The 13,285-nt window shown below is 34.4% G+C and overlaps 1 protein-coding gene across 1 annotated transcript; it reads right to left on the bottom strand.

The window, feature by feature from the left end:
• Nucleotides 1–2,707: 2,707 nt before the first annotated feature.
• Nucleotides 2,708–8,371, bottom strand: BGAL3 (beta-galactosidase 3). Its single transcript, XM_047309610.2, has 19 exons — nucleotides 8,012–8,371; nucleotides 7,827–7,922; nucleotides 7,619–7,731; nucleotides 7,445–7,511; nucleotides 7,212–7,304; nucleotides 6,934–7,077; nucleotides 6,606–6,694; nucleotides 6,422–6,527; nucleotides 6,242–6,329; nucleotides 5,904–6,022; nucleotides 5,635–5,799; nucleotides 5,290–5,474; nucleotides 4,863–4,972; nucleotides 4,670–4,779; nucleotides 4,272–4,382; nucleotides 4,076–4,189; nucleotides 3,787–3,989; nucleotides 3,364–3,700; nucleotides 2,708–3,265 (listed from the first exon to the last, which is right to left on the bottom strand). The coding sequence occupies exons 1-19, from the start codon at nucleotides 8,189–8,191 to the stop codon at nucleotides 3,137–3,139; spliced, it is 2,559 nt and encodes an 852-aa protein (XP_047165566.1). The 5' UTR covers nucleotides 8,192–8,371; the 3' UTR covers nucleotides 2,708–3,136.
• Between the last annotated feature and the right edge of the window lie 4,914 nt (nucleotides 8,372–13,285).

Consider the following 13,285-nt stretch of genomic DNA (forward strand, 5'->3'; position numbering starts at 1 on the left):
ATTATTAAGTTCATTAAAACTCCTAATATAATTCAATAAATCAATTTAATATAAAAAAATTTAAGTTGAACTCAATTTTGTGAGATTCTTAAATGTTTTATTTTCCAATCTGTCAGACCCCATTAAAACTCACCCAAAAACCCCAAGTAGTAGGACCCATGTGCCAAGAAGGGAGTGAGCGTCTCAGTCAGTGAAAAACAGGTAGCTGCAGGAGAGTGGTCGTTCGTTTTGGGTGACGACAATATTTAAGGCTAGATTTCAAATAACGTGTCACTTCTCTACATGTCTTTCTTCTTCTCCAAACTGCTAAAACTCTTTTCTCCTCCTTCTCTCTAAGAAAACCTCACCATTTCTTCTTCCTATCACCTCTCAGGCACCGTTGGAACACTCCCGGCGTCAAGAGCTTCCAGTTAAACCGATCGATTTGTGATTCTGAGCTGGTGAGTTCTTTCTCTTTAGGCACATTCGTTTAGACTCGCATGCAACCCTCTAGTTCTGGTCGCCTGAGTAGGTAGTATTATTCTGAGCGTTTCTGGTTTTCTTTGTGGTTCAATATTTCTAAAACGTGGTCGTCGGACGTTAAGTCTTTGGTAGTAGGGAGCTCTAATTCTGCATAGTTGAACGTTCGGTTACGTGTCGAGGTAAGGGAAGCTTATATAATTTGATTAAATTCTTGTTTGAGCGTTAGCATGTTTGCATGATACGTTGTTTGATTATTTGATGAATATGAGATATGTGTGTACTGCTTGTTTGGACGTGTGGATGGATGAATGATGCATGGGGTGAATTGAGTTGAGATAGGGATTGATCGTCAACTGTAGTATTCTGAGTAAAGGTGGTAATCTGGTCAAGCGTCCGTTTATATTAGGTTTTCTTATACAAGGAATTTCGTTAATAACGATCATGATAGAATAGTAGATATGTATGAGTGAGTATTCAGCTTAAGAGTAGTTCTTCTTTAGACTTTCTAAACAGTTTAGTAAATGTGTTATACATATTACTTACGGTCGTAGACGTTATCGTTCTTTTTCATTCAGAATAAGTGGTGGCTCAATTGTATATATATAAATTCATTCGTTTTATGTAAGTTTATTAGTGGTCGGTCTTGGACCAAGCGTTCAGTCTCAGTAGCACTCGTTCCTGATAATCACTTGGTCTTGGACCAACGCTCGTCGAATAGTGTTCGGTTTCTACAGGGCTCGGTCTTAAACCAGGCGCTGGATCTTGTTTTCTGTAATATATTATTACTGTGCTTAGAATCAGAGTCTTCATTCAAACTAGATAGCGTTTGTTACTCCATAGTTTCTCATTAGTATTAGTATTTAGTGTAAATCAGTGTTGGTCTTTAAAAGGTGTTCGGCCTAGAGTCTTAGTACTCGGCCTAGGCTTCGTGGCGTCTGGTTTGAACTCTTAGGAGTCTGTTTATTGAAGTAGATGAGTAGCGCTCAGTCTTGTTAGTTTCTAAGAAGCGTTATACCAGTCGTACTTGGGCTATGATAAGAACGTATGAACTTATTTCATTTGAATATGTGGATGATAAAGTATGAGAGAATTTGATATGTGATGTGTATTAAATAGTTTGATTATGAACGAGTATTCCAGGGAGGAATATCTCAGAAAGTGGTTATTGATTTGGTAAAGTATGAATGTGGGCAAAGCTTAGCAGGCGTTCATCCTGATATTCCATGATTATTCGTTCTCATGTAGAGAGGAGTAAGTCACATGTGGGAATGGCAGGAGGTCCTAGTCCATAAGGTTAACTTGGACGAAACGGATCAACCTCGAGTGACAGTTGTTGAGGGTATCCCAGTTACTATATCACCCGGGTGCACGAACGTCGTAGCTACACAGGATTCATACAGTCCGGATAGTCAGAGTCATGTGGTCGTTATTTGCATGCATGGATGTATGAATTATGATGTGGTCGTTGTTGGTTTTGTTATGAATGTTGTATGTTGTGATTGAATAAATTAAATTACATAAGCTTACCCTGTTTATCATTTTTGTCTGTGTTGTACATCCTTTCGTTGTCCTGTTACAATGATCATCTGTGTGGATGTGAACAGAAAGAGAAGAGCTGCTGGAAGAAGTATTGGAAGACGCAACGGAAGTGAAGGCCGAACCTTGAGAACATTCGGTCTGGTGTTGGCTTTATCTTTTGTAAAGACCGTGCGGTATTAGTATATTTTGGTAAACGTTCGGTCTAGTAGTAGCTAGCTTTAGTTTTTAAATCCCCTGTTATTGTGTAAGGCCGTTCGGCCAAAATTATATCTCGTTCTGTGTAAAACTGATCTGTGGTATTATTAACATGTGATAATTCTCGTATATGATTTTACACCGTATTTTTGGGATGTTACACCGTCTCTTTTTTGAAGTTGTTTGATAATACTTCTTATCTTCGTCGTTGAATATAACACTAAATTTGCATTATTTAGAACCAATGAAACGCTTTTTTTTATGATAATAAAAAATAATAAAATTATTACTATTGTTGTTATTATAGTTATAAAATTAAATATAAATAACTTTTATAATTTTATTGTAATTAATTTTTATTTATTTCATAAATAACTTTTTACCTAAAAATATAATTAAATTTAAAAAACGGTAGAAAAATCAGTTAAAATTTAAAAAGACACTTAAACATTAAAGCCATTGGTAGATTCTGCAACATAAAAGCAAAAAGAAAGAAAAATAGAAGGTAAAGTGCAGAGAATGGTTACAGTAGGATCCGCTCCTAACTTAAACCTGATTTGGAGTTTAATTTACCCCATAAACTAAAACAAAAAAGAAAAAAGAAAAACATCACACCAACCAAAGTTCCTACCTTTTCCGTGCCTGTAGTTAAAACTTTGAAGGCAGGAAACTACCACTCCAAATTCACACACAAGGGTCCAAATTTTGAACTCTTGGTTTAAAACTCTCTCCTATTCAATAATCACTAATTTACACAATCCCGTTGACACATCACTCAATAAAAATCATAAACCTCGTGCCTTCGGCACCAACATATCAGAATGTAGTAACTAAGTCTCCCTAAAACAACTATGGCACTTACATTACCTATACTATTATTGTTCTTGACTTTTTCTTGTTAGTCACTGCATACTGCACTTAAAATGGTGCTTTTAATCATTCATCCCCTCCACTTGGTTGGAGCGCAAACAGCTTCAACTGATAACCTCTTCAACACATTTGGACAAGGGTCATGCCCAAAATTACTGTTTGATACAGTGACCGTGCATCTGGGCTTCCCTATACATTTCTGAGATAAATAACAAAGAACATTAGTTATGGTATCGTCTTTAGAAAATCTTATTGCAAAGTTGATGAGTTGGATTAAGAAATGGAGTTGAAGAGTACCTTCTCCAAGATGGAATAAGAAGAGGGAGAATGACAGACTCCTTGCTCATAATTTCCACAGGTCCCCAAAGGAGTTCCAAAGCTTGCAAATTTAATGGAAGAGATGGCTTGGCCAGGACTGCAATGCAAGTGAACTTTGGGGGGATGGAACTCTTCTGATTTCCCATAGCTCTCAATGTGCCAATTCCTAACATTTGGATGGTACTCAGACACATCAGCGCAGACACTGCTCACTGATCTCTGTACAATTGAAATCTTTGAAGGATCTCCCCCAAGTTCTTCAAAAACAACTAGCAGATTATGTTTTGGCTTCAACCAAGATCGAGGTACGTGGTACCTGAAATATTTAGTGCCAAATATAAGGGACTCTGAGCCTGACTGTGCCACGCATTTCCTACAATGTCGACAAAAAATAATACTTACCACCGCTGGGTTGGTTGGCCACAACCAACCTGGCACTTTGGAGGTCTGAAGGTGCCTGCATAGCTGCAACCGTTGCAATTACCAGCAGCTGGAGCAGTCCAGTATCTTCCAATGCTCTGTCCATTAATCCATATTTGACCTTTACCCATACCCTCCATGTCCAATGCCAACGGCTCATCTCCATCTGGAGCATCAAAATAAGTCTGCAAATATACCAATAAATTTTATCATTTTCTATGGCCTGTAATTGGTTTCCATGAGCCTTAAGCACATTTCTGTTTATTTTTACCTTGTGCCATGTCAGTGGTTGATTTCTGTCTGAAACTAATGCTGACTGCATCCACTCTACAGAAGTGATACCATTTGGAGATGCAAGATTCATGGCCTCTCCTTTCAGCCCAACCTGTTTAAAAAGTTAGCATGTCTCGATAAAAAATTCCTTTGTAACCAAGACTACTCAAGAAACTAAAGTAAGACTAAGCAACCTGATAAGTCCACTTTTTCCAAGATAAATCCAACTTTCCTTGGTCAAGTCCCCGGAGTACAACAGGACCAAGTATTCCTGTGCTCCAAGTCTCAAAATGTCCTCCTACATTCTATGACAACACATCCGAAAATAATGATAGTAATTATTAATAGACAAGAATAAAGCCTTTATAAGCACAGTTGAGATAATAAAAAGGAGAATTAGTGGACCTGATGATAACTCGCTCAATTAAAAAAAGGTTAAAAGATCTTTCATAAGAAAACTCAAGAAGAAACCATATAAGAAGAACCTTAAATGGTTTTTCCAAAAAATTGACTTTTGACAATGGATTGCATCGATCGATACTTGGATGTAGTAGGATTTTTCTTCGGAAAGTAAAGGTGGAAAAAAACTTACAGGAAGTCCAACAGCAACACTGAGCAGAGCTATTCTGTTTGTTCCAGCTCGGAGGTTTACTGCGCCAGTATATCTGAATCTCCTATCCTCTCGTGTTCCAAAGGCAGAACCTGTTTTCAATCATATTTATCTTGTTTCCTTCGACTAATAACATGGGAGCGAGATCTAGTAAAGAAGAAAGCAGACTACACACCTGAAAGTTGACCATTGATAAAAACATGCACGGCATGCCCCGTGGATTGAACAATGAGAGAGGGTAGTTTGCCTTCTCGGAAAAAAGATTCCGATGAATCTATATCAACACTAGAAAAATAGATATGAAATAATTAGTAAGGAGAAAATGGTTTCCAAACGTCTAGTAGCAGGATCCTACGAGAGATTCCAGTAAATGTCAAAGTCATCTCATGATGTCAATTCCATATTAAGCATCTATAAAATTAACCATTTATTTTCATGGTTAATGCAAGTAATCTGCCATTTGAAAAATGAACATAGAGAATTGTTAAGCATGATGACTACATACTGATCAAAATGTCAATGTGTGGTGGGTGGAATTAAAACAACACGAGATTAGCTTACTTAAGAAGCAAGCCTAATCAAATTTAGAAAATCAAGCTTACCTAGTTATATACCAAAGATAATCACTTGTATCCCGTGTCACATTTATCTGTTCGAGGAGACCAGAAGTAGTGATTGCAATTGCAGAGCTGTCATCAAGAGAAGAAACGTCCTCCTCAAATCTCTCCCATGAGAACATATGAGTATTTGTTGGCAGCATTTGCATCTGAGATGTTTGCACTCCAACCTAACGGAAGAGAAGATGAATTTAGTGGCTTTAGACAATTTTAAATTGTTGAATACCATCGATGACGATATTGAAGGTGAATAAATTGTGTGCTAGGAAGCATGGTGATCGCAGAGTACCAAAGGAATACGATTTCAAATCTCAGACTTTTGTTACATACTTTTGCTGTATTGAAAACAGCATTTCTGCAATCAGGAAGGATGCTGATGGACCACGGAGGTAAGTTATAGTGCATATTGTTGAACATAACTCTAACAGAAGATTTTGTATCATAGTTTGAGAGGAATGCAGCACAGTCTCCAGATTTTGCAGAGTATACATAAGCCTGGAAAAAAGAAAATACTAACTAGGATCAGTAAAGAAAGTTGCGGCACAGTGGAGAGAGAGAGAGAGAGAGAGAGAGGGAGGGAGGGAGGGAGTATGTTAAACCTGTTGAAAGTTCCCCAATGAAGTAACAGCTGGGTCAGCTGAAACTAAAGCCCGCTCACACATCTTGATAGCCTTATGAAGCTCTTTCAGATGACCATACTTGGGTTGCCTAATCAAACCTATCATTTTTGTTTAACAAATGTAGTCAGTTAAACAATCAGCAATATGGTCTAGGGTTAATGTTGGGACAACTAACGAAAGCATTTACATTGCGATACTTCAGACCAATGAACAAGTTTTCGGACGGAAAATTGTCGATATAAATGTAAATGAATAAACTAAATAAAAAGACAGCAATAGCCAGCAGTTACATAAATTACAAAATTTTCAGTTCTCACCATATTCATCCAGTGGAGCATCATAATCATAACTTGTAGTGATGAAAGGGCCTCCAGCTGTACGGCCAAAATTGGTTCCCCCATGATACTACATGTGCAAAAGAAAATTACTAGAGTAAATGCTGTTGTCATCATCTTCATTGTCAATTTCTCAATGGAGTTAGTGGATAAGAAACCAACCATGTAGTAGTTAACAAAAGATCCTCCTTTCTGTATGAACCGGGCAACTGCAAATGCCAAATCCTGAACAGGTCTTTCATGAATTGAACCTCCAAATTCAGAAAACCTACATATTTGAGAGAGAAAGTTATACAAGCTCGTTTCTTTAATTCCAAACTTAGAGGATAACAATAAAAATTATTACCAGCCACTCCAAGCCTCAGTCCACATTGAAGGCTTATAGGGCTTATTAGGAGTAAAATAATCACAGTAAAAGCCATTGCATGTGTTTATCTGCCATTAAAAGGAAACAAACAGATTTATGAACCACACTCCTAAACATGCAAGGTTCTTGAAAAAGAAAGGTTGGGGCTACAATTCGTTATGCTCCATTTTTATATAATAATAATGATAACAACAACAAGAATAATAATAATAACAAATCAAAATACAAAGATATGTTCATGGTGCATATAAGCACAGCATGCTACAGTACATAACTTTCTAGAGGAAGGAAGAATGAGAATGCTCACCACGGGATCTGGTGCATCATCTTCCTTGCACATCACCCAGGGGACCCCCGTTCCCGTTTCAATAGCCATTTTTGCAGCCCAGTTTACGTAACGTTGGCCAGCAGGTCCAAGTAATTTACTCTGTGCCCCATACTCATTCTCAATCTGAAACAGCATATTGTGCATATATCACGGTTACTATGGCCACTTAGTCAGATCTAAACTGAAAAGTCTACAGTCACTAGTGGTTGAAGATAAATACACAAAAAGCAACTAAGAAATGGAGGGCTACACAACACCTGAGAAAGAATGATAGGGCCACCCTGAGATTCATAGAGTTTCTCACTCTTCATCATTCCCACAATCTTCTCAATGAACCCTTGCATTGCCCTCTGCAACACCGTTCACGGGTCATCAAAAAAACCATTTCAGTAGAAAGAAATTCCAACTTTCCTTTAGTCGGTTCATGTAATGAAAATTGGTTTTGGTGTGTGTGTGTGTATGTGCAGGCGCACGCGCTAGAGAGAGAGACCTTGAAAGGTTCATTGTCTGTTCTAAAACTGATGCCCGGAACATACTTGAGCCAAACAGGAAACCCTCTGCACATTACAAGAGAAGTCATTGAAGAATCGAACAAGACCCCACAAGACCGAAACCTCGAGTTAGAAACAAACAACAGACAAGGGTGTGAGATTTTTGAAGGTACCCGAAATTCCATTCTGCACAGACATAAGGTCCAATGCGAAGATGAGCATATAGCCCCGCTTTCTGTATTGTCTTCACGAACCTCACGAGATCGTACCTTCCTTCAAAGTCGAACTGCAACGAATTGCGTGAAGAGAGAACAGAGATAATAAACCTCAATTTCAACAAGAAAAAAAAATTAAGGAACTGAAAGAGTGTCAGTGAAATACATTGCCAGGAGAAGGCTCGTGAACATTCCAAAAGACGTAGGTTTCAATGACGTCCAGACCTCCTTCTTTGGCCTTGTAAATCAGATCTTCCCACGTCTACACAGGAAAAAACAACAGTAAACAAGGTAAAGTTTCTATGGGCAAACAAGAAAACAAAATAGCAGGAAATGGAAGAAGAAAATTACATCTGGGGTACTTCTTGGGTAATGTATAGAGCCAGAAAAAAGGAGTCGCCTTTGGCCATTGATGAGAATGGCCTTTCTGTCGTAGGTAACACTACAGTGAACCCAGTCCAGCTGAACAGCCAACCAGAACGCCAAACAAAACAATGCAAAGTGTATTTTGGAAACTGAGGTGGTTTCCATGCTTTCCCCACCACTGAGAAAGAAGAGAATGGGGAATGCTAAGAGAGAGAAGAAAGAAAAAGGTAGAGTCGGGGTGTTGGTTTGAGTGCTATGGTTTTGGTATCCAAGGAGATAGAGAAAGAGAAGAGAGTGGTGAAGTTAATAAACTCACTCCGCCCACTGTTGAGTGCTTAGTAGACCAATTTATAAAAGGAAAAACACGTAACACAAAACATGCTTTTTTTTCGCACACTCATTCGTAGCCACAGGTGTCGAGAACACCGCTCTGAGCGTGGCTCTGTGCGACCAACCAATGCTCCAACGTAACAATAATTATGTAATAATAATGTACCCATCGGTATGTCTATTCTCTGTGCCAAACAACCATAACACAAAGAATGTGATCCAAATAAATATCACCACGGCAACAACTCTATAATTAAATGCACAAAATATTAGACATTTAGAATTTATTTAAAATTTTAAATTTTAAATTTAAAATTAAATCACTCAAGTAAATAAATCTTCTTAGTTGACTGATTAGTAGTGTTATTTTAACGAGTAAACGCTGAAGTTAGTTTCGCGCATAAAAAGCGGTGCTCCTTCGTTTGTATGAACAACGTGCTACAATACGTGAAACAGTTATTTCTCATACTGTGCTGTCTGTTGTATAGATCTTAACATAGAATTAGTAATATAATTAGTAACAGTTTAAGCAATATATGGGTTGGTTTGATGGGTGAGTGGATGAATGCCATATTTATGGCCCAGATTTCATGTGAACACGAAACCCTTTTTCCTTTTCCTTGTTTCTTTGTGGTTTTAATTGGTCATTTCATGTGAACCAACTGTGAGCCAACCCATATATTATCCATTGTCTTCAGAACAGCCAATTTACCACTGTCACAACTTCACAGTGTTCGACATTTTCTTTAAAAGCATAATCAAACCAATAATAAATTAAATGATTACTATAACCATAACACACAAAACCCTCGCCTTGGATACCATACAAAGAGAAAATCCAGCCTCGCCTTTTTTTTCTCTCTCTTTAGACTTTTCAAGTAATACCAAATTCCTACCGACTTTATTTTTCTTTTGCCTCAATCTTTCCCCTAACGACCCAACCATAAGGAAAAATTAAGTGAACCACACCACAACCTAACATTATTTTATATTTTGTAGTAATTTCATTCCAAATGTTAGTTTATTATCTTATAAGTCAATTATTTTTATAAATAATTTATTGATTATAATAATAAATATTAACAGATTAACTATTATTTTTAATATATTATTTAGCTACGATAAATTTGATATGATGTAAGAAGTATCATGCAACATATTATGAATATAGGATTTCATGATGTTGAGACTTATTTTAATTTAAATCCACTTTCAATATATATCTCTATTTTTATTTATTATTATTTTATTCACTTGTTTAATGATTTAGTTTTTATATTTATATTAATTAAGTTTATATTTTTGTTAAATAGAATTAATTTAAATAATTAATGCTTGGTGAGAGGAAATGAGAGAGTGGGTGGTGGTGGGTGTTGTCGAAAAAAGGAGTTAGAATTGGAGAAGAGAGTTTAAACAAATATATAATCACCTTTTAAGGTACGTTTGATTTATTAAAATAGACTACATTAATTTAATTTAATAAAAATAGATAGTCAATTGAATAAAAAAAATAAAAAGATAAAAATAAATGATAAACTTAAATATAAAAATTAAATTATTAATTAAGTTTAATAACTATATAAAGATGAATTTCTATTATGTAATTCGTCAAACACTCGCTAGAATACTACATCTACAGTCATGTACAAAAATAGTCAAAGATTTTTCAATTTCTAGTGATAATTCGGTTCGAGCATATATATTAAATAATTTCGTCCATCAAGTTCACCAAAACCAACCGTAACAAAAAGCAAATGGCATGTACTAAGGAAATAAATTAGTCCATTTTTATACGTGAAATGGGGGTCATATATATGGCCAAAAGGGAAAATTAAGCTATATAAAAAAAGGGTATAAAATTCCTTTCTGGATAACTTTTGACAAAGTGGTAGTTCTAAGTGAATAAAGAAGTGTGAAGTCAAAATTTGACTACAAAGTTCTGAGTTTGTGTTGAGATTATGGTGCGGCCACTGCACATATTTTAGCGATATACCGGTGGTGGGTTATAAAGTGATTCAGAACCATCATATGCATCTCTGTTAATAAAATATGAGAAAGCATACAAGTTGATTGAACAGAAAATCAACTTTATTGTATTAAACAAGTTTTAGCACTCCTATATATATAGAACTTTTATCTCAGTATACTTTGCCTTTTTTTTTTCTATTTCCAAGGTAGTACATGTGCTTAATATTTATCAGAATAACATAGTTTTTGCACAGGTCAAAAATCAGTTTTGGATAACTAAATTCTGGCTTGAATTTTCGTGAATTTAGATTTTGAGAAGTCAAATTCTAATGAATTTTGGTAAATTTGATCGAGATGTATTTTATAATTTATTTTTCGGATAACTAAATTCTGATTTGGTTTAAAATCACACAAAATCGAGTTAGAACTTAACTGTTCGAAAAACTAAGTCAAAACTTAACTATTCAGAAACCAAATTCTAATATACATCTTGACTAAAATCTCAAAAATTCATTTCAAAACTTGATTTTCCAAATCTGAATTCTGAACTGTAACTCAATTAAATTCACAAAAATTCAAATCAGAATTCGATTACCCAGAAATCGAATTCCTATCCAAAAATCATTGTATCCACCTAAATATTAATTACAATATACTACTTGAAAAATTAAAAAACAAATTATTGTATCCCACCTATATATATTCGCTCACACTTGTACTGTACTTTTTTTATAAGAGATATAAGGTTCACTGGGTCATAAAAGGGAAAGGAGAAAGTGTTAAATTGTGAGTTTAAATCTGTAGCTGATAAAAACTAAAGTTAATAACTAACCATGAAAAATTAAATTATGAAAAACTTTGATCTTGTTATTCCAATCAAAGCCAAATAGGGATGGTTTTGAGTTATTCTCTCACTGGGGACCTTGTTATTTATTTATGTATGAGCTTGGCTTTGGTGAATATCTTGGTCGCAGATAAAGAATTAAAGTTCGTTATTCGTTGACAGAATATTCACCTTTTTGTTTGCAAAAACAGTATAAAGATAGAGAAAGCAAAAGTGTACTTTGTGCACTTGCTTTGTGTGTAGATCATTCCTTACAATACTTAGTTTTAATCCATATTAGTTATATCAGAAAAATTATTCTACCATGCATGTGCCCTTAATTTAGGTTTCAAACACTGCGACATATTTAAGATCAAAAGTTAAAAATAAATAAATAAAATTTATAAATAGTTAGAAAATAGATTTTAAATCTAATACAATCTAAAAAATTATTTTATAAAATAAAATTTATATTTACTTATATATATATATAAGTAAATGATTTAATATTAAATAAAATAATATATTTAACAAACAATAAATTTTAACGATATTTAAGTTTATAAAATAAAATTTACAGTTATTTATTATAAATTGATTTTGTTTAGAAGAGAGTACTCCCATCATAAATATTGTTGTTTGATTCATTATATATGTCCCCGAAGCTGAAGCACTCACGTGGGCGTGTTTTGTTCTCAACCCTCCCATAATTTCGTTTCACACTGTCGTTTACAATCTCCTAAATTCTTGTTAAATTACATTTGATGTTTCTATAATTTTTATATTTGCTTTCGTGTTTTTAGACAACGTTTAACGCCGAAAAGAACGGACTGAGATTTGAGATTTGGAACTTTGTACGCTGATTTGGTTCACCCACTACATAGCCTAGATCCTGGACTTTGAAATATTTTCACACCATAATCCTATAACAATATACCGTAATTAATTGAGTCAATGGTCATACTAGTATATAAATAGTTGTCATTTATGTAAATTGTGAATGACTACGATTAAAAAAACATGTTCTTTGATATAAAATAAAGCATGTTTTTATGTTATTCGTCCATAAATCTCGCTCCACGCACTTTGCTCCTGTGAAATATTCAATGGTCATATTAAGATGCTCTTTAAAAGCATAAAGTAACAACATTTTAAATTGTCTCCGATCCGTATACACTTTCCTCTCTTGCTTATTGAGTGAATATTTTTAGATTTCTTATTCATCTTTTAATACTTTCATGGAGAAAGATTATCTTTCGACATAATTATGAAGCCATATCTTTTAATGATAACACCAATTTAAAGTTTCAATAAGACAGTAATTAGGGATCCTCATGGAATTGTGGTAGTGTTTGCTTCAACTTTTTCATTTATTGTAGAAAAAAATTAATAAATTTGTTTCTAGTGTAAACAAGGGAAACGCAGTTTAGAAAGTAACTAAATTAGCTTACAAATCATGTCTCAAACTACATTATTTATATTTCCAGAAAGATATTATGTAAAAAATGAAGGCAGTATAAAATTAAACTAAATTTATGGTATATTTTTTATTTCCTTTTAAAAATATTTAAAATTTTAACCTTAAAGTAGCTCCTCATTAACGTCTATGGATAATTTACATTTAAAGGTGAATGTCTTTTATTATCCTGTAAAAGAACAGTTTATCTTTGTGAATGTTATGAATATGTTAATAGATTCAACCTTTACCGCATCCTAAATTTTAGAAATTTTATTTCCTTATTTAATTTGTGTCGTGGCCAGAGTTTATGGTTCTATATATTTTATTATATTTGGTAAAATTCAGTTATTTTATCTGACATTGACATTTATTTACAAACTTATTATTAGTAAACGGAATACGTGGAATAAAACAAAAATAATAGATAAGGTAAGTGACCACTATTTCAGTCATATAAAGTGAGACATTCCCTCCTTCTATGCTCTTTTGCTTGCCAATTACAAATAAAAACGTGAAAAGCTTCCACACATTCATTCAATTAAACCTCAACATTAATTTAATACTTAGTTCATTATACATTGCTTACATAGGCTTACGAGTTCATTACGCGAGAAAGTAATAATTTTATTTTAAAGTGAAGATATCTGGTAAAGAAAACTTTGTTTTTTAGAGGGTATTG

This window comes from Vigna umbellata, chromosome 10 (assembly GCF_029865625.1).
Source record: "Vigna umbellata cultivar VRB3 chromosome 10, Vumbellata_1.0, whole genome shotgun sequence".
NCBI lineage: Eukaryota > Viridiplantae > Streptophyta > Magnoliopsida > Fabales > Fabaceae > Vigna > Vigna umbellata.